Source organism: Podospora pseudocomata, chromosome 5 (genome assembly GCF_035222375.1).
Source record: "Podospora pseudocomata strain CBS 415.72m chromosome 5, whole genome shotgun sequence".
Lineage (NCBI taxonomy): Eukaryota > Fungi > Ascomycota > Sordariomycetes > Sordariales > Podosporaceae > Podospora > Podospora pseudocomata.
The window spans coordinates 3,217,473-3,244,648 of NC_085889.1; the positions used below are offsets into that span (position 1 = coordinate 3,217,473).

Sequence of the window (27,176 nt, forward strand, 5' to 3'; positions counted from 1 at the left end):
TCTTTTGGCTCTCCGGCGCTTGCTTAAGGCTTCGTTAGCCTTACGGAGTGAAGCATTCTCTGCACGAAGGAGAGCCACCTGGTACATTACAGCCGTTGTACTCTTAGCAAGCTGGTCCACCGCAGCCAACATCGAAGTCGGGGAGCTATTTTGATGGTTGGCAATGCGAGTCTTGATGAGCGTTGACTGTGAGTTGGCTTCTCGGGGGTTTTGTGGTGTTTGGAACACCCAAGGTTGTGGAGTGCCGGGCCGTGAGGTCGGGGGTGTTGGCGTACGAAGCTTTACATCCAGCTTAGAAAGCACCCTTTCTGGATCGTACGGTATAAGGCCAGCACCCGCAAAACCACCCTGTATATTCTTCTCCGTTATAGAGGCGAAAAAGGCCTCGCGGAAGGCATAGAGGAACTCGACCTTGCTTACGTGGTTGATATGTGTCACAGTTAACCCAACGGCAGGTCGCGCAGTATGTGGGGCGCAGGACGTCCCCAACCAATCATTAGGAAAGTCAGGAGACAGCCAATTGGGGCTGGCCAGAAGTGCTATGGCGCCAAGACCCACGAGCACTCTGCAGGATGCAAGATGCTCGGGGTGATCGAAGGCATAGCACGACGAGCACTCTGCAGGATGCAATGTGCTAGGAGTGATCGGGGCCATAGCAGGATGAGCACTTCAGGGTCCCAAGGTCTATATATACGGAGGAGCTGGCTGGTGTAGATAGACAGTTCCGCAGTATGCAATTCAGATTGTATTCACGGTATCTTGTGTTTACATTGAGACATCTTGTTGTGCACTGTTTAGCTGCACCGAACCAGGATTATTCAGAAGTGCCTTCAACCAGTGTCCCTTTCAGAGGTTCTGGATAGGGGTTCGTCACACACGATCTTCAACCCTGGCAGTGCCGCATAGGAGGTCGGCATCGTGATTCCCCTGAACCTTTGCATGACCGGGGATCTGGTGATAGCTGACCTCCACTATCACGCCATATCCAAGACACAGATTTTCGAGCTTCTGCTCTCCCTTGATGACCTCCAATGCCACCTTTTTCGTAATGCTAGCACCCTCTTCGTAGCAAAAGACTTGTCCCTCCTCCGTGGCCTCGACCTTCTCCTTTGTGTCAAGTATGCTTGAAACCGTGCCCTCCGAGTCTGAGTATATGTCGAGAACGATCCTCTTGTCGAGCGGCCCGTCATCCTACACCTCTCCAGAGGTGAAGATTTCGGTGATCTGGCTGTGCACCTGAGCCATGGTCTCCAGGACCGCCGTGACCTCTGCACTGGTCGGTGTCACGGCAATCTCCATTGGCCAGGCAAGACCAACAGGATCCCCATGTTCCTTCGTGCCTGGTCGGTATCGGTTGAAGACTATTGCATAGCCTCCTCTTCCCTCTAAATCTTCGCCCGGCTTTGGTAGAGCCATCGACGAAGACGATAATGCGATATTCCTCTCGGGTAGAGACATAACTCTCACTCTTCTCGGCCTTTACAATCGCAAATTCAGCTCCGGTTTTCCTCAGGGCCTCAGGGTCGTGTTGCTTTCCGCCTTTGTCACTGGGCAGTTTCTCATTCTGGTGAGAGTCGGCATTTGGAGTTCCATCACACACGTTTGGTTCAATGAGGGCCGGGAGGCTTGGGGGGAGGAGGCTACGGAGTGGTATGCTGAGGATTATCGAGGGGTAGGTGAGCAGAAAGAGTGGCATGGCCTATCAATTACATTGTTAGCTAATTGCTTGTCAAGTGATTCTCAGGGTAGGGTTTGTGTGTATATAAAGGATGAAGATGTAGGTGAAGACGCATTTGGTGTATCTCTCACTGTCCGAGTCCAACGCCGAGAGGCCCTTAGATGAACCGCGGTTTGGAGGTATGCTGTGTTATGTATGAACCCACGTTTAGGTGGTTCCCTCCCTGCAATCGTAGTAGATATCTCTTCTCTTACGTACCCTCGATCATCTGGTCCTGAGTTTGGGTATTGGCATCCACCGGGCCTTCGACAGTCGCAGCGAGCAGGTCGTTAGTGGTGTCACTGGCGGCATCCGCTTTCTCGTCTGAGGACACGGTCGACTCGGGCTGGGCATTGGGAAGCATACTATTACCGTCGGCAATATCGCCAATGTTCTCTGTCACCGAAGTGATGAGAGGGTCATCGCCAATTTCGACCGTGTCGGTAGAGTCGCACACCTTCGCCACGGCCCCAGCTCCTGTATTCGTCATTTTCGATCGTTGAGTACTCAAAATGGTGTTTTGAATGCGTGAAACAAAATAAATCTCACAAAATTGTTGTTATACGGGTTGTAGTGACCACAGTTGAGGGCGGGAATAGTAGGGCTGAAAAAGGTACGTGGCTGTGATCCGGGAGCAATTTGTTTTGATCGTGAACTTTTGAGAAGGAACCTGGATGGGCAGGTTCAGGGTTGATATGCCCCACTCATTGCTCTGATGGGAGCTCGTAGGGTTGAAATTGCTTCAATGTCTCCCAGCCTATGACACATCTTATCCTGGATGGATAGAGTTGTCCCCGTCAGACACATACCAACATATCTAGATATATGTTTTGACTCAGGTTGTTGAACATGAAATTTAATGCTATTTGTTCGGATGGAATATGCCAGGCCTGCGAACGCTGCTAACGAAGGCTCAGATGAAATATGCTAGGCCCACGGGCTGCAAAAAAGGAGGGGGAGTGTGAATGTAAAAATGGGAAGAGAAATCTTCCTCAACTTTTAGCAGTATGTCTTCCAGAATCAGCACTGGATTTCCTTCGAAATGATAGTCTGGATGTTCTTTTTGCTGCCAAGCATCCTTAGAAGTAATGCGCTTAGTTAGACTTTGCCATGGGAGAATAAAATGCCCATTCTTTTTACGGCTTTGAACGAGGGGGGGGGTTAAAAAGATGCAAGCTTGACAATGGAAAAAAGAGACTCGGATACCGGGAGTCGAACCCGGGGCTGTTGAGAGAGCAGACACTTCTGAGAAGTGAGAGTCAACGATGTTACCGCTACACCATACCCGATTGAATCGTGTGTGGTCCCGATTGATGGCAGTGGGTGTGGAGGTAAACTCCAAGTTCCAAAGGTGATTGATGTCGGGCAGCCATCGCGTTGCAATGAAAGGGGCGATCACCTCCCTTAGGTACTTTGCACAACGTAGCCCTTTCCCATTCTTTTTCCAGTCTAAAGCCTGAGGTAAGGTCCTCCCTGATTACATGACGCCACTCCCCTACGTCGCTGCCCAAGAGCCAGGCTGTCATCGTCTGACGGAGTGTTGGCTTCCGGTCGTGGGAAAGCACCACATTGAGAGACGGCAACACGAAATATTTCTAGCTTGCACTCTGCGCCAAAGTGTATTTTCCTCCTACAACCATCAACGCCAGGTCGACACTCCTCTCCAATCGTCTCTCGGCATCACTTCTCTGTATACATTATCCAGGTTGTCTGTCTCTCCAACTCTTCTCCCATCTCAGTCATCAGCTCCACCATGAAGCTCGCCACGGTCGGTCTTCTCTCGTTCGCGGTATGTGGGGCATGATATCCCTGAGTTCTGTCACCCTCCCAACACCTGTATTCTAGCAGAGCATCGTCCTCGGCAGTCCATCCCCCTCCTCCTATCCAGTCCGTCGCGATGTTGACCTCCAATGGACGGTCCAAGCATTTCCCAACGGCCCATTTATCCACGTGAACGGCACCATTGAGCAGGTTTACGACCACGTTCTCAAGATCAACCCGTCCTTCGACAAGGAATTCGTGCCTGGGCATCTCCCGGACGAAGACCCCTGGTCCCCTCCACTTCAAGCACCCTTCTAGGATGAGGTCAACTTTCAGGGCAAGAGGACTGAGTGTGGTGAACCACTGAGATACGCACCGAGGCGACATATCCGGACTGGAATCGAGTATCTTCGGAGACTTCCGTTCGAGGTGCCCGAGCTTGCACCTGGTACCTGTGGTCGTGTCAGCTGTGCGTGGGACTCGGCCATCAAATGGTGCAATAACGTGGGTGTTTTTTTATGCCTGGGGTCTTGGTCGTGAGCTGATGAGGTTATACAGATCCAGCGTGTACAGCGTCTCAAGTCTATGAAGACCCTGGCTGACGGTGCGGAACACCTTGCCCAGATGTGCGTCAGGCCCGGGCTCAACACACTGGTAAAGGACGCATCGGCGTTGGACAGGGTATCGGGACAGGTGTGGCATGAAGGTGGCTGGAGTATTATTGTGGGCCTGGAGAACTGTTGATTCGCCGGGCGTAGCTGAATGGCAAGAATCGTCTCGTAGTATACCTTAATTGATATGGATTAGACCTTGAAAGACGGGGTTCACTCGTCTTGCTACCCTTGACAGCCCATTGAAGGTTAGCATACCCCTCAATCATTTTGACATCCCTCGTGCTTATATCTCTAAACGCCTGTTGGTATATTTTCAACGCCTTTAGATTACCTACGCAGTGGCGTTTGATAGGTCTTACATCCTCTGCGATCTCATCTATGGAGGCCCTTTCATCATCTGTCTTCCAGGGCTCCCCCAGAAGACGGTTGTGACGACTCATTTCCCCAAATGACCCAATCATATGCTTTCCTCTGATAAAAAGCCCGTCCGTCTTGTCCAACGGTGAGTGAGCCGTGGTCAAAGGACCGGCGGTGCACTTGCAGTGCCAAGGCTGGCTGGTGTAATGACGTCATGCAGTGCTCTGATCGATCTGCCGCCGCAAGCCACATGGCATCACTCGTTGATTTGACGGGGCATTAATGAAACACGAGCGGGAAAAAGAGCAATGACGACACAGATGGGCGGCTTTTTGTGACCCAGACCAAGGAATTTCTGGCAGAGGGTGTCGGGCTGGACGAGAGAGGGGACGGACACAAAATGGGCGTTGGGTGGGTGTTCCAGACCTTTTTGTACTTTTGTTTTTTCCACACTTGTATATCTTTTTGTTTGTTAGGGATCATCAAAAGGGAGAGCTAAGACTGCGGCTTTCTGGGCGCGTGCGAGGTTTTTGTTGTGAATATCACCCACCATACGCCAAGACATTACACTTCGACAAGGGCACCCACAGAATAGGACGTCATGTCATCGGGGCTTCCGAAATTCTACCAACGGGGCCGCGACCGGCGTCGCGAGTCCCGCGCTTTGGATGAGGCTATTTCTAATGGTACTGCTGGCACGACGGCTGCGGGGAGTACGAATGTCAAGGGGAGCAAGTCGTCGCGGTTGATGCAGTTTGTCAAGAGGTGGATTTTGGTCTCGTGGAAGGATTTGCTTGCGATGGCTGTTTTTGGGGGTGCTGCTTTGGGGGTGAGTTTTCTTTTTTGTTTTTGGTGCTGACTTGCCTGGTCATGATGCTGATGTTTGTTGTGATGGTAGATCTACCAAGCTCCCTATGCCTCCACCCGCAATTTCCCCATCACCTTCAACCAGTCTGGCGATATCGTCTACCCCGAACTCGCCTACCCTCACCGCGGGTGGATCATCAGCCCGCAACTTTCGGGCGTCATTGCGGTTGTGATCCCGCTTGGGGTTATTTTCCTGGCGCAAATCAGGATCAAGTCATTCTGGGACTTGAACAATGCTGTTTTGGGGCTGTTGTATTCGATGATCTTGTCGAGTTTCTTCCAGGTTGTTATCAAGAATTTGATTGGGGGGTTCAGGCCGTATTTTTTGGATATTTGCCAACCGGATATCTCCCTTGCGTCGAGTAATAATGCGACGGGTTTGAATGGTGTTGGGTTTCAGCAGATCATGTACACGATCGAAATCTGCACCAACCCGGACAAGGCGGCGATCAAGACGGCTATAACGAGCTTCCCTTCTGGCCATGCCACAAGTGCGTGGGCGGGGTATGGGTTTTTGTTTTTGTGGATGAACGCGAAGCTGAAGGTTTGGGGTAACTACCAAACGAGCTTTTACTGGTTGGTCTTGTTGACTGCGCCGGTGTTGGGGGCGACATTGCTAGCGAGTTGTTTGACGGTTGATCAGGCACATCATTGGTATGATATTTTGGCGGGGAGTATCATTGGGATCGGGACGAGTATTGCCTGTTATCGGTTGGTGTACGCGGCGGTTTGGGATTGGAGGTGGAATCATGTGCCGTTGAAGAGGGCGTCGCCGTTTGGGTATGAGATGGAGGGTGATCGGTTGTTGCCTACGTATCACAAGGCTACCTGGACGAAGAAGCTGGGTTGGGGGAGGAGGAAGGGCGCGAGGGTGGGGAGGGGGAGTGTGAGGGGGCCGGTGGAGAAGAAGGGGTTGGCCAGTGGAAGGAGCAGTGAGACGTATGCGAGGAATGGGAGCGCGGTGAGTCCTCACTCGAGAGTGGCGCCACCGGTGAATGGGTATGGGAATGGTGTTGCTCATCCTGATCCGGCGGTGGCGAGGGGAACAGGAAGCGTTGGGCGGTATGATGGGAGGGGTGATCAGATGGTTTGAGTTGGGCTGAGTTTTTGTTTTGTCTGCGAATCTGATGGTGTCTTTTTGGTCTGTTGATATTTGGCTTTTGGGAACCGAGCAAGCAAGCGAGCAGCTACTAGTGTTTTTCTTTTGTTGAAGCGAGTGTAGTATTATTATTCTAGGATATGTAAGTTTAATAAGATTGATACCCGATGCATGTACACATCATGTCCACTTACGATCTGGTGTGCGGATGTGGTATTTTGTCGCGTGACGGTGAGACGGAACAGGGACGCACACCGAAGATAGACGTGGTAAGATACATCATACCTCAGAAGGTGGCTCGGTCCGGCCCATGGTCGCACAGGACATAACACGGCGAAAGGGGTCATGGAATGCGGCACTCAAGCTTCTAGAAGTCTACATAAAACCCAAGCTGTCGGTCAAGCTGTGTCGATCAAGTTGTATTGCAGCGTTGTCCCAATATGTGCTCATTTACATGTGCCTGATTCGAACCGCGTGGTTGGGTGTCCAACACTGCAAAGTGTAACCTGGGGAGACCGAAAATGTGCATGCTAATGGATAGGACTGCCTTGTCAACCGAATCATACATTGCCTTGCGGAGCTGGTCAGCCAACTGGCAGGTCGTCTATCACTCATGTCTTGCACCTTCTGCAAAAGTTGGATAGCGGCTTGGCTGAGGATGAGCTATCGACCTGTCATCCAGGAGTGCCAGGGTCACCAGGGTGCACCTGTTATCAAGGTGAGGTGGTACCGTATCAGCAGGATCAAGGTTAAGCTTGTTTGGTGGTCCAAGCCCAGGGCAGGAACATGTAAGCATGTGCAAAGGCCCTGTTGCAGTCGATAAGCAGATAAGTATCCACTGCGCTTGGCTTCCGTCCCAAAGCTCGCCGGAAGACTTCTAGAAAAGGCCGGTCCTCTTGGCAGCTCACCACTTGGGAACACTACACTACATCTGAACATCCCGGACTTGGTGTCGATATCTCATGTCAAAACAGCCGAGTGTCAGCACATGCCGAGTGGAAGGATCTCTTTGCAAAAATACTGAGGTGACCAGAACTGATCAGGAAGGATCCCATGTGATGGCATTGCATGGGTGAGAGGAAATGGGATGGGCGACATCCCGCGTTCGTGGCGCCAAGGCTGTTTGCGGGGAAGCTTGTCTGTCCCCGATTGGCGGCTTGGCATCTCACACAGTTGCCTTAGCGTAGACGGGGAGTTCAGATGTGCAAGGAAAGACGTCGGTGGCTGGCTGGGCAATCCCAGGGTTGCCAATGACCGATGCTTTCCGGTGAACGCATCCAGGGAAAATCCAAGTGGAAGTGTCGCATTTCCATGACCAACAGATTCAGTATTAAGCCGCAGTTGCATACATCAGAGACATGGAAGCCCAAGACAGAAAGACAGGGTGACCGGCGGCTCAACAGGCAAGAACTTCACTCTGCGCTAAACCGATTCGAGCGACCGAGCAGCAGCAGGCTGCCGACAGCTCAATGTGGAGATTCTTGAACCCTTGGCTACATACATTTTCCCGAAGAACCACACGACATCGCAGCCGGCCATTTCCCCGTTCCCTGCAGACAGATATCAACAGCTCGCTATGGGAAGCTTGCCCGAAACAAAATTCCTACATGGTGGAGAGTCCAGCGCCCGTCAACCCATTGATCCGCCGTTCATGGCCCTGGTCATAGCCGCGGCAAAACGTGCGCCCGACAGTCACAGCGCAAACTCTATCAACACGACTGAAAGCCATAAGGAATAACCCACCCAGACGAGTATAAAAACTACTAATAGACACATAGAGACCCGTCCTTAGTACGATTCTCGGCACCGCTGGGCTTCGCTGGACATGCTCGAAAGAGATGGTTCTCCGTCCACTTGGCAGTCATGGCATGCTCAACTGACGATATCTGCCCTTCTGCTCACCGACAGCCTGGTTCATCACGCTCGCCTTCCTCCTCCTTCGAGAGTACCCCGCGAGCCAACATGGATGCAAGGTCGTCAGCATGTCGGTGGCGTGCCCCACCGCCGAGAGGACGGCCTCGTCCGGTAATAGGCCGCTAAGAAGTCTCGGCGCGTCTCGGCGGGCTCGGCGCCGCCTCAACACGGCATCTCAGTGGGCGGGCACGTTAAAATGGATCCGAACTGACAGGGATCAATAATTGGCATGCCGTTTTACCCATAAGCCAAGACGAGAAACGAACATCTTATCTTGGTCAAACGCTGTTCTGCCCGTCCATCACCTTCCTTTCCCGTTGACCCCCGGGGCAAACCCAATGCCTGTTAAACGTCGCAATCCCTTGGCAGATGCGGGCCTGGCCACGGCTACTATCGCACCTTCCAAAAGCAAGGCCCATGATTGCTGACGTTCTGGGCTGCTCTCATACACAGTATACTCCCTAGTGTAGAGTGGCACCGATGAGTGCCACCAACTGCACCCCAACGACCGGTGGTGGTGGTTAACCCAACCATGGTACACCATATCAAGAGGTGGGGCGACCTCTGAGTACATATCCTGCTTGCAACCCCCGAACCAGAACCTTGGGATCTTTTGTTTTTGCGCGTCGAAGTTCTGTCACTAATCCAGCACCACCTCCGCCCCCCCTCTCCCACCAGCAACCCCTCCTCTGCGAAGACGATTCCAGACTACATTAGCAGCCATGTCGGAGAAGCAGGAGCACGAGACCTCCAAGCATATCTCGGATGAAGGCATCCAGCACGCTTCTTCCAACCCAAGTCAAAATGAGGCCCAGATGGTAGAAAGAGACCCCAACCGCAAGTGGTGGCATGGCATCAAAGAGCCTGGACATGCGCTACAAATCGTGGTAGCGGCCATCTTGGCCATTATCATCGGCCTGGCTGTTACTACCACCGTTGGCAGCAAGAACATTCCCCAGGCGGCAACCGTCATCATTGGTATCCCAGGTACACTCTGGTTGCGCGCTCTTAGGGCTGTCGGTAAGAACAACTCCATTGCATGGTTTGTTTGACACGTGCTAATGCTGCGTGTCTAGTACTCCCATTGATTATCTGTGCCATGATCCTCGCCGTTCAAAAGCTGAGAGAAATGTCTACCGGCGGCGGTGCTGTGGTTGCGAAATGGGCGGTTGGATATTACGTGCTTACCACCCTGCTTGCCATTCTGCACTCGACCATTGCCGTGGCCGTCGGTTGGATTCGTCTTATGCAAGTCATGAGAGAAGAAGATCGCGAGGTCACCGACGAGGACGACAAGAAGATGATCGAGGAGAGAAGTGCCACCAAGATTCACGATGTTGTGAAGCAGATGTTTGAGTCCTTCATTCCTCAGAATATCTTCAGTTCGCTGGCCAACGATGGTCTCCTGGCCATCCTCATCACCTCCGTCATCGTTGGATATCTTCTCAAGCCAAACTCGCCAATCCTCAAGGTCGTCAAGGAGATTGAGGAGATCATTACAATTATCATCGCCTGGCTGATCAAGGTTGCGCCCATCGGTGTCTTCTTCCTCATCTTGCCCAACCTCTTCAGGCTCGACATCGCCAGTATCGCCCAGAACTTGGGTGTCCTGATCGGCTCTTCGCTGGTCGGCATGTTCGTCCACTTGTTCATCGTCTTGCCCATCATCTTTTTCTTGGTCCTCCGCCGCAACCCCTATGCATACTGGATGAGACAGTCGCCCGCCTGGATTACTGCCTGGGGCACCGCTTCCAGCGCTGCGACACTCCCTGTGACCATGAAATGCGCGAAGCGCAACGGTATTCCCGACAGTCTTGCCAAGTTCACGTTGCCTCTGGGCTGCTTGATCAACATGGATGGGTACGTGTGGCCAAATCTCCAATAATCTCTTCATCGCAAACTTTACTAACTTGTGTCACCAGTACTGCCATTTACTTCCCCGCTGTCGTCGTCTTCCTTGCCGCCACTCAAGGCCACGAGCTTAGCGGCGCCGATTATGTCATCATTGTCCTTCTCTCGACTCTTGCTTCGATCGGAACCACGCCTATCCCCAGCTCCTCTCTTGTCCTTACCGTCATGATTGCCACCAGCGTCAACGTCGAGATTACTGGCATGTACGCCGTCGTTGTCGCCATCGATTGGTTCATTGACCGCTTCAGAACCGCCGTCAACGTCAGCGGTGATCTGTTCGCTGCTCCCATCATCCAGAAGCTCGCCAAGATCGAGGACGATGGTGTTGTTTCGGAAGAGGAGGGTGTTATCGTCGCTGACCACAACGACCGCGTGTAGAATACCGGTTGATTGTATGTGTTACGAAATGTCAGACGAAGCGTTGGAGTAATGAGTAGGGTTGTGTTTTTTGGATTTGGTTATAGTTAATGATACCATCGTGCTACGGCACCGCTTGATTTACCACACGACGTCGTACTTCTCTTTATGCACCCGATTACTCTTGCTACCTTGGCATTTTCACGAGTCGGCCAGCCAGTGATTCCGAAGCCGCCAATAAAGGCAATTATCGCTCTGTTACACAGCGCATATTACTTCCGATATATGCATGCCGTTCGCCGGCCAGACAAACCGGGACGCCGAACCGGACTTGAAACTGATTGTCTCCGGTAATCCCGTGCATGATGACACTCTATTTACCCCGCTGTCGAAGATCCACAGGCAGGCGGGCATTGATGCTGACATTTGTGCAACTGTCTGATCTATTTAAACCTGCTGTCACTCATACTGCTGATATGTCCCCTTAGTTTTCCCCAACCCTTATCACGACATGACCTCTTCACGACCAAAACTCCACGTCATCATCATCGGCGCTGGGATCAGCGGGCTGGTGCTGGCGCAGTGTCTACGGAAACAGGGGATTTCGTTTGAGATCTTTGAGCGGGATGAGGGTCCTGCGGTGAGGAAGGGGGGGTATTGTCTTGGTTTGCATGAGTACTTACCTCTTCCCCTATTACCCTGACCCTTTCACTAATGGAGGAGTGTGTGTGATCCAGTCCAGAAAACCTCTTTGTCAAGTATCTACCTGACGATCTCCCTTCAGTGTGGTCGACGTGTCACTTGCTCCCACTTGATCTCCCTTCTCAGCTGATAACCTACCTGCCGAATGGGATTGCGTTTAGGGTTCAGGATGGGGAGGAGACGCCGTGTGTAAGGGTTAGTCGGGCGAAGCTGAGGGAGATGTTGGGGAGGCATCTGGAGATTAAGTGGGGGAGGAAGGCGGTAGGAGTTTGGGAGGAGGGGGAGGGGGTGGTTGTGAGGTTTGAGAGTGAGGAGGTGGTAAGGGGGGGGTTAGTGGTGGGGTGCGATGGGATTTTTAGTGGTGGTATGTCTTTTTTGGTTGGGCTTTTCTGAGTGACTGGGATGGTGCTGACATCGAAATAGTGAGGAAGTGCATCCCTAACGGTCTCGACTGTATCCAGCTACAACAATTTCCCGCTGCGGTGGTGGCTGGGGATGTGGTGCTTGAGGGGGAGGAAGTGAAGCGGCAGTTGAGGAATGGGCACTCGGCTTATGTTTCTGTTGGGAAGGAGTGGGGGTTGTTTGTTGGGTTGAATAAGCTGGTAAATGTCAAGGCTGATGAAGAGGGGGATGTGGAGGGGATGAAGGGGGAGTATTACTGGATTTTGAGTCGGTTTGACAAGGATGTAGCCGATGAGAAGCATTGGACGAAGACAATGACCGATGAGGAGAAGCTGGCGATGGCAAAGGAAAAGGTAAAGGAGATGAGGGAGGAGTTTAGGATTGTTGTCGAAAAGACAACTGTGGAAGGGCTGAAGAGTTCTGCTGTGGGTAGTTCCATTTTCTTGACGAGAGCGCATGCTAACGTGAAGCAGTGGTCCATGTGGTATTCTGCCGTCCAAGGCGCAGAATACCTCAAAACGTCGAGGGTTGTACTGATAGGGGATGCAGCTCATCCTATGACACCCGGTGGGTTCTCTCTGGGGAAAGGACAAGTCCGAGATGCTGATGTCAACTTGTCTAGCGCGCGGAGAGGGCGCCGTCGTAGCGATACGGGACGCAGTACAACTCAGCAAGGTTCTGAGAACGATTGACACCTCAGATGAGGCATCCCTCAAGTCGACTCTGCAAGATTTTCAACAAGACGTCCTTACAAAGGGCTTCGAGGCGATCCGAGGTGCTCGGGAAGCTTTTGAGGGTGTCTTTCAGAACAGGACACCGATGGCTTGGGGGTGGGAGATGGCACCCATTCGACAGGTCCCGCCTCTCCCTCCGTTGAAACTAAAGATGGCTTTTGAGCCGCTCGAGGTGTAGAAGGGAGGTTGTTGGCAAATACATAACATAATCAGAGGTCGCTTTTGTTTTGTTATCGGGATGTAGGTGCTACTTCCGGTCCTTATGCGTATCAAATACTAGCCTGCCCGGCTAGCTCAATCGGTAGAGCGTGAGACTCTTATGGAGTACTCCGGTAATCTCAAGGTTGTGGGTTCGACCCCCACGTCGGGCTCAATTCCCGTCTTCGACGATACTTTTTCCATTTATTTTTAACAATCTTTTTGACTTCCGTTGATTCAAGTGTTCTCGTGATGGCAATCGCAACTGTTTCATTTGCTGACTGCTCAGCCCTATGAACACACTCAACATGGGCCCGCAACCCCTCCTGCTGTCCAAGACACATAAACCTGCATGCATCTATCGAAGACGCTGCAAGCCGCCTATCCACGGTTGGACCTATCATCACGTTATCCTATTGCCAAGAACTCGGGTAGCTCACTGATAGGCCAGTTTAATACGGTCCTTTCGCAATAGACTCAACCATGTCGCATGCAACCTAGCCGATTGTACAGATGTCACAGCCGATATGGATAGGCAACTATCAACAGACAGGGTTCGGAGAATTCGCCCACAGAATGCCTGCATGCCCAGCACCTGTTTGTCGAGCTCTGCCCCGCACTAAGGTTGTGACAGGGACATATTTGGGCATCATGTGTGAGACGAGGGGTCTCGGGGCCTTTAAAACCTGATGAAGCCCGCTCTCCCCAGTCTGGTTCTTTTCACACAACAACAGCTTGGTTGCTCTTTGAGGTCTCGGTGGCACCGAAGCCAGTCCGCTCCTCCTCCACGATGACGCTTCTCTCAACCACAGTCCCGCATCTCCAAGCCGCCTGGGATGTCCACCCTTACCTCCTCCTCTCGGTTCCTTTTGCCCTCTACCTCCTCATCTCCAATGTCCGATCCTATCTCAAACTCCGACACATCAACGGTCCGTTCTTGGCGCACTTCACCTACGTCTGGTTCGTAGGCAGTGTCGCCCGAGGAAAGATGCTCAACACTCTCCAGGAACTTACCTACAAGTACGGCCCTGTCTGTCGCATCGGCCCGAACGATCTTCTCGTCGGCGACTTTGACGAGGTTGTCCGCATCAACGGGGTGCGGTCACCGTATGTGAAGAGCGATTGGTATACTACTATCCGGTTTGATGTTGATGGGGGGGACTCGGTTGTTTCGTTGATGGATACTGCGGAGCATGATGTGCGGAAGGCGAAACTGATTAAGGGGTATGAAGGGAGGGGGAAGGGGCAGGATAAGGGGTGGATGGATAAGGTTGTGGATAAGCATTTGGTGGAGTTGGTGAGGTTGTTGAGGGAGAAGTATGTCAAGCAGGGGAGGGAGATTAACTGGACGAATGTGATGAGATATTTTAGTGCGGATGTTATGGTGGAGGCTTTGATGGGTGAGGCATGGTAAGTTTCGTCTTTGGAAAGTGTTGATGATGGAAGCTAACGGACATGGTTCAGGGGAGACCTTCAGACGGATAGTGATATTCACAAGTTCTTCGAGATGTCGGATTATTCTACGCCTTACATCCATACTGTTGGAAGTTGGGGGAGTCTTAGGTGGCTTACAAGCAGCTGGTGGTTCATTCGCAAGGCTGGGCCGAAGGTGACGGATGATCATGGTTTGGGCAAGTTCATTTCGTAAGTCTGTCCAGAATAAAGATGAAGAAAAAGAAAACCCAGATACTGAACAACAAAGCCTGGTGAGAGAAGAGGTCTCAAAGCGTTTTAGGGATCCCGAATCCAAGAAGGGCGATATGTTGGTATGTCAAAGTCCCTTCGGTAACCGGTGAAGAGCGCAGGTTGACAAAAGAATGACAGGCCGACTGGATCTCTCAAGGACTTACCTCACGCGAATGCGAGCTTGATGTCATCCTCGGCGTGATAGCAGGGGCCGACACCGTTGCCGTGCCCATGCGAACCATCTTCCTCTATCTCATCACCTCTCCACTCGTCTATTCCAAGCTCAAAGACGAGATCACAACCGCCATCAAGACCAGAACCATCTCAGAACCCATCACAAACCAACAGGCTCTCAAACTACCGTACATGCAAGCTGTTATCCACGAGGGCCTCCGCATGATGCCCATCTCTGCTTTCGGCTTCCCCAAGAGAGTACCCGCGGAGGGAGACATGATTTGTGGCATACACGTCCCTGGTGGAACAGACATCTTCCCTAACAACCTCGCCATTCAACGAAGCAAAAAGGTGTTTGGGGATGACGTCGACGTTTTCCGGCCAGAGAGGTGGTTGATTGAGAACACCCGAGGACCGGAACACCGCAGCTTGATGGTCCGACACATCGAAGTCATCTTTGGTCATGGTAGATGGCAATGCCCGGGGCGGATGCTTGCTTGGGTTCAGCTGAACAAGGTCTTTGTGGAGGTTTTGAGGAACTTTGACTTTCAGGTTGGCAACCCGAGAGATCCTTGGAAGTTGGGGGTTTATAGTTCGGTTACTGTTGGTGACTTTTGGGTGAAAGGTGTTGAAGCAAGGCCAGAGTAATAGGAGAGTCGGATAAACAGTAATAGTTACAGACGGAAATTTAATGTAGCTTCAGTACCTAGGATATGATCACATCGACCGACGATCGGTATGATTAAGTTGTGGAATATAAACCTCTACATTAGACGCATTGATAGGTGGTCAGATCCCGCTACCAATATTCGACGTACATTTGATGTGGCTGCAGATTGAACATTCCAAAAAAAAAATATCTACAGTAGCTGGTGGATGCATTGCCATGGTGGCTGATGAGCACGAGAGGAGCCAGGCTCAGCTCGGCACCTCCCTGGAGCCCCTCATCTTCGCCCCAGCCACATACTGCAAGCGCCGCGCTCACCCCTATCGAATCAGTCTGGGCAGCAAGCAAACAGACCCGTTCCTAAGTTAAACAGGCGTAAGTCCAAAAAGTTTCCGACGAACCGATAGACCGCTACCTTACGCCAGCCTATCTTGAGGGAGCTCAGGTGGCTTGCATACGACATAACTGCCAGGCAGGTACCTACGTACCTCGTGATCAGCCTTTGGTTTTGCAAACATAGGTACCCTCCAATCACAATACGAAATGTGGGAGGCGGGGTCAGCAGATTTTCAGGCTTCTCTCCACAACAACAAAAAATTACGGCAGCAACAGCCAAAAGCCGAGGACGAGAAAAGAAAAACACAACAATAAAGTCATCGTCTAAGGGAACCGCCATCCAGGTTTGGTATTGTGTAAGTGGAAAAGTGTTGTTCGGTTCATACGCGCCTATCTGCTGACCTCAATACAGGACGACTGTACCTATGGGCCCCTCAATTATACCTTGGACCCGTACTGCCCAAGCTGCGGTCACTCGCGATGCGCATATTGCACGTACACGGTGGGTACAATCAAGACAAGAGATGGCGGCGGCGGTAACCGGTCATCGTCAGGCAATCTGTCGCGCCCCCGGGAGATGCAAGAGCCTCTTTACGGCTCTTCTTCTGCTCCTGAACTAGAAACGGACGCGAAGAGCGGCATACCCCCCGCCAGACTCAAGGACCCTCAATTGAGTACCAATGAACGACCCCAATCCGAGACAGGCCCTGAGGGCAGCACCTCATCCACCTTTGAACCCTCAGTATTGTCCGAAACGAGCTTTTCCGGGCAAGCTCCGGCCAAATACAGGGCGGCAGTGCCACAGCCCTCCCAAATCGAGACGAGAAAAGACATTACTTCTGAAGAACTCCACGTGGCAAATGACCCCAGCAAACAACAGTGGAGTGAATCCAAGTTATATCCTACTAGCGTTCCCCAAGCACGCGCGATCAAGCTCGACGAGCTAAGGGCTCGTCCTTCTTCGAAACAAACCTCTAGATCCACATGGATGTCAGCAGAAGTCCGTGCCTACAGTACAGGCTTTCCAGACAACACGAACCTTGTGGCAGCATCGTCGAAATATGATCTCTGATAGGCTTCAAAATGAGCCATCAGCGAGCCATGCCCAGGTCTCATGGACATGTGTAAGCCTATCCCCTTAAAAGGTATATCTTCTGTGACATATTGGTGACATCTCCCTAACATGAAAATCTACCAGAGGTGCGGTCACCCGCCTACATGTTCACGTGCCAGTGTCACAGCTCCAAGCCGCCATAGATTTTGCGGCCCAGGCTGCCGGCCCAAATGCCCATACCGTTACCAGCAGGAGACCAGTCGAACAGGGTGGTGCGTCAGCATCCAGCAGTAGCCAGGCCTCGACCAACACAGAGCTGCCACAAGCTAACTCCACAAATTCGGGACCGCGTTCACCCCACACAAGTACGTCGGACGAAGAAGTTAACAGCGTTCTGCCCCCGTTCATACCAACTGGAACCAAGCGGTTTCTCCTGCTATGTGTCAACACGGGTAGTCTTGGTGGAGTCCGTCACCGCAGGCTGGCCAACGTAGAGGTCACTAACACTGAATGTGGCGGGGAACTGTTCCAGAGTCTTCGCAACGCCTATTACTCGTTGGGGAAGAGTACGTGGAACCCATTCCTGGTTCCAGAGACAATGCACTACGTCAAATTCCAGCTTCTGTTTCTCCAAAGGTGAGGTGAAGTCGTCGGGACCTACGAGGTGAACTCAATTCCTCCAGCGAAAGAGGTGTTAATGCAGGCGTACACCTTCCGCCCTTGTCCTCCCCGAGATGGAGGTTTACCCATCCCACGGGATATTTTCATGCACTCTTCCTCAATCCTGGGGACCACTTGGGACCGATGGTCGTCGAGATGTTGCCGAAGAAGCTCTGGGCTGAACTAAGATGGGATGGACAGGCGCATGATCACTTCAACATTCCCACAGGATGGGGGTTCTATATTGTGGAGGGGATGTATTGGGGGCTTGTGTGGTGGTGGGCTGTTCTCTTCTTGGTTGCAGTGTCGATATTGACAGTTACTTGGTCAGCGCTGATGGGTGATGTTCAAGGGGGGACTGGGCTGGGACAGTATTGTCTGGCTGCGTTGGCAGTGCTTGGTTCCGTGGGCCTGTGGCACTATAATGTGAGAGGAATATCTTCACGAGAGCTGTTGGTTGAATAGCAGTAATAACCCTCTGTGCGTAGATGGCAAATGGAGTAAGAGATGGAGCATGGGGGACCATATTGTGAAGAGGATCGTGTGATGTTGGTAGAGTCCGCGGCCCTGAAGCAGGAAGCTGCAGCCACATGTACCGAGACAACCGAACCGTTCTTTACTTTTTTCATTATAGCTAGTTACCAGCATGTAGGCGCCTCCCATTAAGCTTGCTCATCCACCAACCTCCTCATCTTCTTGATGGTTGCAGTGCCCAAATCATGCAACGTGCCACCACCCATGATTTCCAAAGTCGTCACCTCAACACCAAACGTCAGTTTCCACCAACGACGTAGTTCAACTGCCATCAGAGAATCCACCCCTAGCTGTTGCAGCGTCTGCCCAACATCTACATCCTGATCGTCCGACATCATGATAGCTCGAACTCGTCTTCCAATCTCCAGACCGAAAACATCCGCCGCTCCCGCTTCTTCCAGGACAGTCAGATTGCCACGAGCCCGAAAAGCCAGCTCTTCCGCCGCGGTGAGGAAGGTGCCGATTTTTGATACACCGGCTTCTGCTTCACTAACAATGTTGTGGTGTGACCCCATCAGCGGATCTCGTCGCCAAGGTGCCCGGCATTTCGGATCTGATAACGGCACCTCGGAACGAACAGCCATGACGATGTGACCATCATCACTGCACTGGAGCTCATCGCCACCGCTCTGTGATCTTTGATGTTGTACTGAGAACTCCACGAAATCAAGAAATTCCCTCTCTGTCAAGAGATGGAAACCAGATCCTTGGACCTTTCTCATCGCTGCCGGATTCTCCTCAATGAAGCCGGCCCCAGAGATCGGACCAACCAGCAGCACCGATGATGGCAGACCGAGCCATCGTCGATAGTGAGAGAAGGACTCGAGAAACGTGCAGGCCGCCGCGTAGTTGCTTTCTCCCGGTTGATGGGCAATGGTCAAAGCTGAGCTTGTCATCAAGAAAAAGTCGAGTGGCATGTCAGAGAGAGCATGGTGCAGGTTCCATGCGCCATCAACTTTTGGAGCCACGGCTGCTTGCCAGTCTTCATGGCTCAAAGTGATTCCTGGAGCTTCTCGTTGAACCATTGCCAGATGCATCACACCCCGGACGGGGGTAGGCGCCTGAGCAATTGCACGCTTGACATCCTGCATGTTGTCAACGCATCCTGCCACGGGGATGCCAAGGCACCCGAGGCTTCTCAGTTCCACGATGAAGTCCTTGTCTTGTTGACTGATGCCTGCGCTTCGGGTTAAGAAAATGATGCACCTAGCACCTCGCTCCGCCATCCAGGTTGCTATCGACTTGCCCAATCCACCGAGACCACCTGACAGCAAATACGTAGCATTGTGGTCGAATTGGCAGACTCTTCTCTCCAGCGGTGCGGCCATAATTGTGTCGAGATTGTCCGGCAGTCTGACGACGCCCTTGCCAATATGATCAGCGTCTTGAAGCCAACAGTATGCTGTTTTCACCTCGTCTGCATCAAAGGTCTGGATTCGATCGTGTATCCCCAGTTTCCCTTCAGATATCCATTGGAAAACCTGATTCAGTGACCTAATTATTGTTAAAAGATATTTGATCTCGGCCTATTTGGAGTTGTTTGACTTACCTCTGCATAATTGCTGGTCTTTTCAGCGCCAAGGCTGCTGTGTCAACGCAAACAAACGATCTGTTCTGCAAAAACGGCTCCATGTCAAGTGTTCCGCGTCCTAAGATGTCCGACTTGCCCAGCTCAATCATTTTTCCCATCTCGGCGACGCATTTCCATGACGCATGAAGGAGAGGGCCAGAAAGAGAGTTTAGTACGACGTCTACGCCCTGGCCTTTGGTCATTCGCATGATGCCCTCAACAAAGCTATCATCACGGGAGTTGAAGATCTGATCTCGAGCAAGTCCAAACTTCTCCATCGCATAGTTGACCTTTTTGTGTGAGCCGACGGTAACGAACACTTCGGCACCGATCATTTGGCAGACCTGGATGGCAGCAAGTCCTACGCCGCCACATCCGGAGTGGATGAGTATAGTCTATAAAGCGTCAGGAATGTTGAGCGACTCGCTTGAGTCCAACTGGACAACTTACCTGACCGGCTGATAAGTGGGCCACTTCAATAAGGGCATAGAAAACTGTAATATAGACCACAGGAATAGCAGCCGCTTGTTCAAACTGCATGTCGTCGGGGATTTTCACACAGTTTAGGCCATGGAGGACAGCGTGTGTCGAGAAGCAACCGTTTCCGTTGAAGCCTGCCACTCGATCACCAACGACAAGATGCTTGACGTTCGCTCCAACCTGAGAGATAATGCCTGACACTTCGACGCCAATCGGAATCTCGTCGGATCCAAAGTCGATCAACCCTAGGGCACCCACGACATCCTGACGATTGTTAGTTGAAGGATTCATGACGGACTAGCACAAACGACCTACCTTGAAATTCAACCCAACAGCTTTGGTTTCAAGCACCACCTCATCAGGGCCAAGACCGTCACTGTCGACAAGATATGTCTTCCAACGAAGTGAAGACAGCGCCCCCACCTGGCCCAACTCAAGCCGCTTAGCGATGGCATCCGTATTTGAAACAGACGAATGGCTTTCAGTAGTTGTGTCTGTAAGGATAGAAATCGACTCCAAGCGAGGTACTTGCACCAGTCCCCCTCGAACAACAAACATGTGGTCTTCTTCAACACGACGCCCGTCGTCCCGCTCCACAATCTTCTTCAAGACATCTATCACAAGCCGCGCGAAATCTGGCTCGTCGTCTGCAATTTCAAGTGTGAAAAACGGGAGTGAGTTTTCATTGCGAAAGACGCCCAATGCTCCAGGGGTCTGGCCTGCGCGTGGATTCTCACATCCAGGGGAGGACGTCAGGGGCATCAGCCAGAGAAGTTCTTCGGACTTGTATCCCTCGCAGAGGCGTTGGAATGCTTGAAATCGGGTTGGAGAGATATCCTCGAAAAAGGGCGACTCGTGGTCCAGTGTTGAGATGACAAGCATGTCCGAGGGCAGCTCCTCTCCTAGCTTCACTTTAAGGACCTCGTAGCGGTCAGACTCAAGGCCGTATATGAGCTTCTTGGTTACCGGGGAATCAGGATCGTCGTGAAGGAGAGCAATCTTTCCAGCAGCGATCTCAGCAAGCTGATGTACCGGGGGTGCTTGAGCAAGCAGTGTGGTGCACATGTGGAAAGGTTCAGCCGCGTCAAGCACCGTGGTAGTAACCCCTGAAAAGCCCGCCGCCCGCAGCTCAGTGTCCCAACGTGCAACAGACACATGCGGTGCCCACTTGCGGTCGTCAGCTGCCCCCAGCCACCAGCCAGGAAAATAGCCAAAGACCAATCCTGGGACAAAGGTGTGACCACAGATTTCTGTCAATAGGAGCTGACCTCCTGGTCGTAGGAGAGTCTTAAGTCCAGAAAGGGACTCATGCAGCGAGGGCAACGCATGGATGACATTGACAGCCACGATGAGATCATAGCTTTGAGGCTCAAAGCCCTGCTCGAGAGGATTGCTAGATGCGTCAAGTACCCTGTACTCCATGTTTGGTTGATCCTTGAACCTGGCTTGAGCTTCAGGAAAGAAGCCTGCGGATACGTCGGTAAAGGTGTACTGAGCATAAGGGGGTTTTTGACCTGGGAGCACGATTCCTTCAAGGATTGCTGAGGTGGTTCCACCAGTGCCGGCGCCGATTTCTAAGATGCGGAGGCCGGGTTTGCTCACACAGAGAGACTTGACGAAAGGGGAAACGTCAAAGGTCATGCCTCGGTAGAGTTCTCTGAGTAGACCGTCATGAATGAGAAGCTCAATGGCTGTGATGTCTTCCTTCAAGAGCCACTCGGTGTTCATGTAGACCCTTTGCATTGCTTTCCAAATACCGTCTTCTGGGGAGCGGTCCTGAAGTGTGCTCAATCGACTCTTGATGGCGGTATTCCGGTCATATATCTCTAGGCTGAGGAAATTGGACACAGCTTCGCTGCCGAGGACCGGGTACCTGCCTTCAAGTGCCCCGAGGCGACATCGCTGAAGCCACAGTTTATACATCTTCAGGTGTTCAGCCTCTGGTTCCATGGCGCGGGATGCCTCTTCCATGTCGAGCAACATCAACAGCGCGAGCTCCTCAACCAGAAGTCTGTTCTTAGGCATGGTGCCTGGGGTATTTGGCGGAATAATGAGAGCCTCCTTTTTGGCAAAGTCCACATGCGAATGCCATGTTACGCGACAAGCTGCGTGTCTGTCGACATCAATTTTCTCCTCGTCGTCCAGACGCGAGAGCTTGAAGCCCCGAAGTCGAAGGGCAAGACTACTATCAGGACCTCGAGCGTTTACCTCGGTGCGTTTTGGGTCGATGGAAGCTTTCGCTTCGACAGCCAACGGTGTTGTGCCGGTAAGGGAGGCGTGCACATCGATTTCCTCGATCAAAGAAGGGATAGCCAGCTTCTCAATGTTCCTCCCGCTTCCCTTTGCCATGGCCACCAGTATCATCTGGAAACATGCGTCCAGTGCGGTGGGGTGGATGTGGTAGGAAGACTCCCTCAGGCCGTTCAGTGGAGCCTCTATTTGACCGATAGCATGGGTGTTAACGGGACATGCTTCGATGTGCTTGAGCCTGCGGAACGTTGGTCCGAACTCGATACCGATTCTCCCAAAGCTGGAGTACATCTTTTGGGAAGATACCTTTCTTGGGAGGCTAGTTGGAGCATTCTCGGCCTTCACTGAGCGCTTGGCCGCCGGCTTTACCAGGCCTTCACAGTGCTTAATCCAGCCAGATCCCGTAAAGGAAGATATGCTAAAGTGATAAAACCCCGAGTCTGCTTTTTCTGTCAGCCTCTGTGGCCGAAGAGAAGTCACAATCTCAGCGGCTTTTCCCCGATGAAGCAGCAAGGCAGTGTGCACGACAATGTTCCGCAGGCTGTATCCAGTCTCAACTTTTGTCAGCTGTCGGATTGCTTCACCCGCCATGGCGACATAGCCGGCAAAGGGGAAGACAATGTCACCCTTGACCTTGTGGTCAGCAAGCCACTCTTCGTCTTCTACGTCGAGAAGATTACGCCAGGAGGGTTCGAGGCCAGAGCTCTCTTCAATGCAGCGGCCGAGGAGGGCATGCCGGCTGAACTCTGCTTGCCTCCAATCTTTGCTGATCCGGCTTTCGTTCCAGTAACGAGTGGAGTGGTTCCAGGAGTATGGTGCCAGATCGTGGAGGACTTTGCCGGGGAGGAATGAGGCGAAGTCGATGGTCAGTCCATGCTGCCAAAGGGAGCCCAAGGCTGTGAGGAGGGTCTTGCTGGAGTTTTCTTTGCGAATGGCCGTAGGGATGTACTCGAACGCAACGCTTTTATGGGTGACAATCTGCCGCAGTGGCCCCTTCAGTTGAGAATGTGGTCCAACCTCCAAGAAAACGGAGTTCGGAAGGCTCTCCATCACAGATCTTGCCGCAGAAAGGAACTTGACTTTGGAGGTGAGATTTGTTGCCCAGTACGAGAGGTCAATGGGGTCCTCATGAAGATCTCCCGAAACAGTTGAGTACCAGGGGATAGTTGGTTTCCGTTGTTGGTTGGCATCTGGAAGCTCTCGTCTAAGAAGCTCCAGATATCGAGTAGCGGGTTCATTCATGTGAGACGAGTGATAGGCCGTATTGACTGCTAGCTTCTTGCAGAAAGCTTCAGGAAATGCGTTCCTGACAGCCGACATGGTCTGCTCAACAGCAGGTATATCGCCAGATATTGTTGTTGAGTTTGGACTGTTTTCTGCTGCAATTGTTGCACCATCAGCCAGGGATAGGGTCACATCTTCTGATCCCAAGCCCACGGCGGCCATAGCACCAGTCCGGACGCTCTCCTTCATGATAAAGCCCCTGTAGTATGCGATGATGATAGCCTCTGACAAACTTAGCACTCCTGCTGCATAAGCACCGGCTATTTCTCCGCTGGAGTGACCGATCACAGCATCCGGGTGAATGCCCTTCCCTGCGAGAGACCGAACGAGGGCGAGCTGCAGCGCTGTACAGAGTGGCTGAGAGAATTCAGCTTCGTAGATCTGGGATTCCTCTGGCCGCTTCGAGAGCTCATCTACACGACAGGGAGTCAGTTGTCCTTCTCCATCTTAGCGGTATGGGTCCGCTGGGACAGTGATCTTACCTTCCAGGGACCATGCCGGAGGGTTCTCCGAGGATTGCAACACGTCGTTCATGACCGAGATGTCGTTCCTAAACTCTGGATCTTCTCTAAGTAGCTCTAGTCCCATCTGCGGCCACTGAGCACCCTGTCCGGAGAAAACCATGACCACCTTGGGTGGCTGGGCGTCTGCTTTACGGGCTGGTACTGGCTCTTCAGGTCCATCCTTTCCAGCAATAACGAAGCTGCGATGGCTCAAATGCTCCCGATGTAAGGCTAGAGTGTAGCTGAGATGTTTGAGGTTGTCTTGGTGCTGGTGGTTGTAGTTGGTGATGTTGTCGGTGTTTTGCTTCAGCGAAGAAGGGCAGTTGGCGGAGACTAGGAGAAGCGAGGGGGAACTGGTGTTTTGAGCTTTTTCATCGATCAGACTTGCCACCAGACTTGGGCAGAATTCTTTGACTGTCTCGACAATCACCTGTTCATGGAAGATTAGAATCTCGATCAAGAGGGCTTGCCACGGAAGTTATAGCACTTACGTGAGCGTTGGCCCCTCCGATTCCAAACGAGTTGATGCTGATTCGTTCTGATCGGTCGACTGGCCACTGAGTTGGCTTCATCGGCACTTCCAACCGACCTTGCTCGAAAGGAACTATGCTTCGTCAGTCTCGTCACCAGAGAGAAGCTATTGACCGAGAATCTTACTGTTCGGAGCGGGGTTGTGGAACTTGATCTGGGGCGGGATGACTTTCTTTTCCAGCGTCAAGACCGCTTTGATCAAGCTCGTCAAGCCAGACGCCCCTTCGGAATGCCCGACGTTTGCTTTGACCTAGGCAGTGTCAGAACAAAAGGCGTCGTTGTTCTCAGGAGGCACACTCACTGAGCCCATTAGAATCCCTGCGCCGCCAAAGACGTCGGCAACCGCGATGGCTTCTTTGCGGTCACCTTCCTTGGTTCCAGTTCCATGACACTGCAAGAAAACCGATCAGCATCGTCACATGCGAGTCTGAAAGGGTTCGCTTACCTCAATGTATCCCGTGTCTTTGACATCCAATCCCGTAGACTCATACACAGACCGGATCAAAGCAGCTTGCGTGGCACTATCCGGAGAGATGAGACCATCGCGGCTATGACCGTTGGCGTTGGTCCCAGACCCCCGGATCACAGCCCTAACGGGGTTCCCATCCCGAACCGCATCATCAAGTCTCTTGAGAAACACAGCATTAACCCCCTCAGCTCGCCCATACCCATCCGCCGCGGCATCAAACGGCTTGCAAGATCCTTCAGGCGAGAAGATACCCTCCGAAGTCAAGATATCGTACCCCTTCGGCGTCAAGATCAAGCTTGACCCACCAACAACAGCAGCATCCGCATCGCCAGCCTGCAACACACGACATGCCTCGTGCAAAGCAACCAACGAAGCGGAACACCCCGTCTTGATAACCATGCTTGGCCCACTCAAGCCAAATTCGTAGGACACCCGGTTGGCGAGCAAAAGATCCATATGACCGACATTGTGTCCGCTCCCGCCCTGTAAGCTGTCCTTCGCTTGCATTAACAGCCAGTCCTCCCCGAAGGTCCCAATGTAGCACCCAATTCGCTTGCCTCGGTATTGGGTCTCTCCCGCGTTCTCGAGACATTCTCTCGTCACTTCGAGGAGCTGGCGAATCTGGGGGTCCATTCGTTCTAGCTCGGCCTTGCGGCAGCTGAAGAAGGAGGTATCAAAAGCGGCGATGTCATGATCGAGGAAGTAACCGTGTTGCGGGACGAGGCCGACGGAGCTGTGTTCTTTGCTGAAGCCGAGGGCGTTGAAGCGGCTTTTGGGGATAGGGGTGCGCATGTCGCGGCCATTGTAGAGGGCGTCCCAGAAGGAGGTGGCGTCGTTGATTCCGCCTGGGAGGCGGAGGGCGAGGCCGCAGATTGCGATGGGGGCCTGGCAGGTAAGAGGGTCACTGTTGGAGGAAGGGGGAGTGGTGGGTCCAGTTTCGAGGGAGGTTGTGGTGGATGTGTTCCCGCCTTCTGAGGATCTCAACAGCAGGTTCCCATTTTCAGAGCTTGTGTCTGGATGGGTATTAATGACGGCGTCGGTCATGATGAAGTCTGTACAGCGTTGGTCAAGAAGCAGTTGGGGAAGGCCTGGCGTCTACAGCTGAAAGAGGAAAGACCTTGGAATCCCCGGTATATGTGTCTTGACGAGGGTGTCCCTGCTTTTTCATCAATGGCCACTGAAGCCGCGCATCGTGCCCTCGCATCTGCCGGCGTCCGTCCCTGTGGCTAAGAGCTGGCACAAGTTCTAAGCTTGTGAAATGTCAAAAGTTCATGATCTAATGGCGACTTCTTCTGCAGTCAGCAGGTTATGTGCTTGCCTATCACATCGATGACGGCCGTTGATTGGACTGCATGACATCCCTAGCCTTTTATCTTGACATTATGGAATGCGATCGGATGTTCCAAAATGTTGTTGGGTCGCCAAGGTGAGGAATAACACGGGTTTTATGACATTCTGCATGATGACCGCAGGTTTTGGCTCGGGATTTAGGAGATCTAGTCCGAAAAGGAACAATTAGCTTCAGTATTATCTTGATGCTGAGGTTTCACAACAGAAATGTAGAGAACCTGTGTTCATGTCGGCTTGTGTTACCTGTGATTTGTAATACCTTGCGTCCCACTAAATACTGTGGTACCCAGGTAAGACCAGTAGCGCCCGTAGCAGCCTGTTATGCGAACAGCTTTTCTCTTTCTCATTTGCCATCCTGATTCATTTCTCTCCAGTAGTATCAGCAACTTCGACCTGGCTTGATATTGATAACGGAGCTGCTTTTCAACATCTTGACTTTGGAGCAGAAGTTTGGCAAGGCGTACATGTCAATTCCGGAAAGGGGGCCTTTGGTGTTACGGTGGGTACGAATGGTGCAGGGTTGGTGTCGATCGAACCGAGGGATGGGATGTCATGACCTTGCCAAGAGAGACGGTAGAGAGATGATTGAAGTCGGTGGGTGCTGATGAGAAGAGAATGAAGAAGTATTTTATCTCAGGGTTTTGTGTTGATGACTGCCTAGTGGGTGGAGGATCAAGAGAGGTCGGTTAGATTTGTTGAGTTATCAAAGAAAAGAAATATCGCGATCTTGACGGGTCGAGGCTTGAGATGGTCGGATATCGGGGCTGAGACTTAACAGTAATGAGGATGATGGCGTAATATTAATAATTCGATACAGTTGACAGGAGTCTTACCTGTGTGTGCCTGGTAAATCGCTCATCTCATGATCTGAGCTAACAGACCAACACTTTGTTGGGTCACTATGGTGATTGTGATCAGTGGGTGTTTCCATTGTCTTGTATTCCACAGGCTGCGTCTGTTTGATGCAATCCATGCTGTTTGGCCTTCATGTTTGC

General features: G+C 52.1%; 6 protein-coding genes and 2 non-coding genes across 8 annotated transcripts; 7 read left to right on the forward strand and 1 right to left on the reverse strand.

The window, feature by feature from the left end:
- The first annotated feature begins 2,914 nt into the window (after positions 1-2,914).
- Positions 2,915-3,006, forward strand: QC762_0084480. The gene has a single exon. It is a non-coding gene; the product is annotated as a tRNA-Glu (tRNA).
- Positions 3,007-3,081: 75 nt separating this feature from the next.
- Positions 3,082-4,168, forward strand: QC762_507695 (uncharacterized protein). The gene is made up of 3 exons (XM_062891183.1): positions 3,082-3,506; positions 3,563-3,982; positions 4,037-4,168. The coding sequence occupies exons 1-2, from the start codon at positions 3,471-3,473 to the stop codon at positions 3,794-3,796; spliced, it is 270 nt and encodes an 89-aa protein (XP_062742498.1). The 5' UTR covers positions 3,082-3,470; the 3' UTR covers positions 3,797-3,982; positions 4,037-4,168.
- Positions 4,169-4,733: 565 nt separating this feature from the next.
- QC762_507700 (uncharacterized protein) lies at positions 4,734-6,643 on the forward strand. Its single transcript, XM_062891184.1, has 2 exons — positions 4,734-5,278; positions 5,348-6,643. The coding sequence occupies exons 1-2, from the start codon at positions 5,051-5,053 to the stop codon at positions 6,407-6,409; spliced, it is 1,290 nt and encodes a 429-aa protein (XP_062742499.1). The 5' UTR covers positions 4,734-5,050; the 3' UTR covers positions 6,410-6,643.
- A 2,408-nt stretch (positions 6,644-9,051) lies between these two features.
- QC762_0084510 (uncharacterized protein) lies at positions 9,052-10,618 on the forward strand (the record flags this gene model as incomplete). The annotated part of the gene is made up of 3 exons (XM_062883974.1): positions 9,052-9,349; positions 9,406-10,189; positions 10,252-10,618. The coding sequence occupies 3 exons, from the start codon at positions 9,052-9,054 to the stop codon at positions 10,616-10,618; spliced, it is 1,449 nt and encodes a 482-aa protein (XP_062742500.1).
- A 369-nt stretch (positions 10,619-10,987) lies between these two features.
- On the forward strand, positions 10,988-12,613 carry QC762_507720 (uncharacterized protein; the record flags this gene model as incomplete). The annotated part of the gene is made up of 5 exons (XM_062891185.1): positions 10,988-11,272; positions 11,335-11,663; positions 11,723-12,126; positions 12,175-12,268; positions 12,324-12,613. The coding sequence occupies exons 1-5, from the start codon at positions 11,109-11,111 to the stop codon at positions 12,611-12,613; spliced, it is 1,281 nt and encodes a 426-aa protein (XP_062742501.1). The 5' UTR covers positions 10,988-11,108.
- Positions 12,614-12,718: 105 nt separating this feature from the next.
- Positions 12,719-12,806, forward strand: QC762_0084530. The gene has a single exon. It is a non-coding gene; the product is annotated as a tRNA-Lys (tRNA).
- A 617-nt stretch (positions 12,807-13,423) lies between these two features.
- On the forward strand, positions 13,424-17,889 carry QC762_0084540 (uncharacterized protein; the record flags this gene model as incomplete). The annotated part of the gene is made up of 7 exons (XM_062883975.1): positions 13,424-14,043; positions 14,098-14,277; positions 14,336-14,399; positions 14,458-15,096; positions 15,909-16,509; positions 16,572-16,620; positions 16,695-17,889. 7 exons carry the CDS (start codon positions 13,424-13,426, stop codon positions 17,188-17,190), a joined length of 2,649 nt encoding a protein of 882 aa, XP_062742502.1. The 3' UTR covers positions 17,191-17,889.
- QC762_507750 (Type I Iterative PKS) lies at positions 17,824-26,297 on the reverse strand. Its single transcript, XM_062891186.1, has 9 exons — positions 24,808-26,297; positions 24,664-24,753; positions 24,489-24,612; positions 24,323-24,435; positions 23,811-24,261; positions 20,110-23,741; positions 19,765-20,058; positions 19,294-19,709; positions 17,824-19,238 (listed from the first exon to the last, which is right to left on the reverse strand). The coding sequence occupies exons 1-9, from the start codon at positions 25,873-25,875 to the stop codon at positions 17,873-17,875; spliced, it is 7,554 nt and encodes a 2,517-aa protein (XP_062742503.1). The 5' UTR covers positions 25,876-26,297; the 3' UTR covers positions 17,824-17,872.
- Positions 26,298-27,176: the final 879 nt, after the last annotated feature.

Excerpts from the sequence above, each read along its gene's own strand:
- QC762_507750 (XM_062891186.1), bottom strand. The coding sequence starts at position 25,875 with ATGACCGACGCCGTCATTAATACCCATCCAGACACAAGCTCTGAAAAT. Across the intron at positions 24,613-24,663 it reads CAGGGATTCTAATGGGCTCA|GTCAAAGCAAACGTCGGGCA; the intron begins GTGAGTGTGCCT and ends GACACTGCCTAG. Across the intron at positions 19,239-19,293 it reads AGACCAGCAATTATGCAGAG|GTCACTGAATCAGGTTTTCC; the intron begins GTAAGTCAAACA and ends AACAATAATTAG.
- QC762_507700 (XM_062891184.1), top strand. The coding sequence starts at position 5,051 with ATGTCATCGGGGCTTCCGAAATTCTACCAACGGGGCCGCGACCGGCGT. Across the intron at positions 5,279-5,347 it reads TTGGGGGTGCTGCTTTGGGG|ATCTACCAAGCTCCCTATGC; the intron begins GTGAGTTTTCTT and ends TTGTGATGGTAG.
- QC762_507695 (XM_062891183.1), top strand. The coding sequence starts at position 3,471 with ATGAAGCTCGCCACGGTCGGTCTTCTCTCGTTCGCG. Across the intron at positions 3,507-3,562 it reads TCGGTCTTCTCTCGTTCGCG|CAGAGCATCGTCCTCGGCAG; the intron begins GTATGTGGGGCA and ends CCTGTATTCTAG.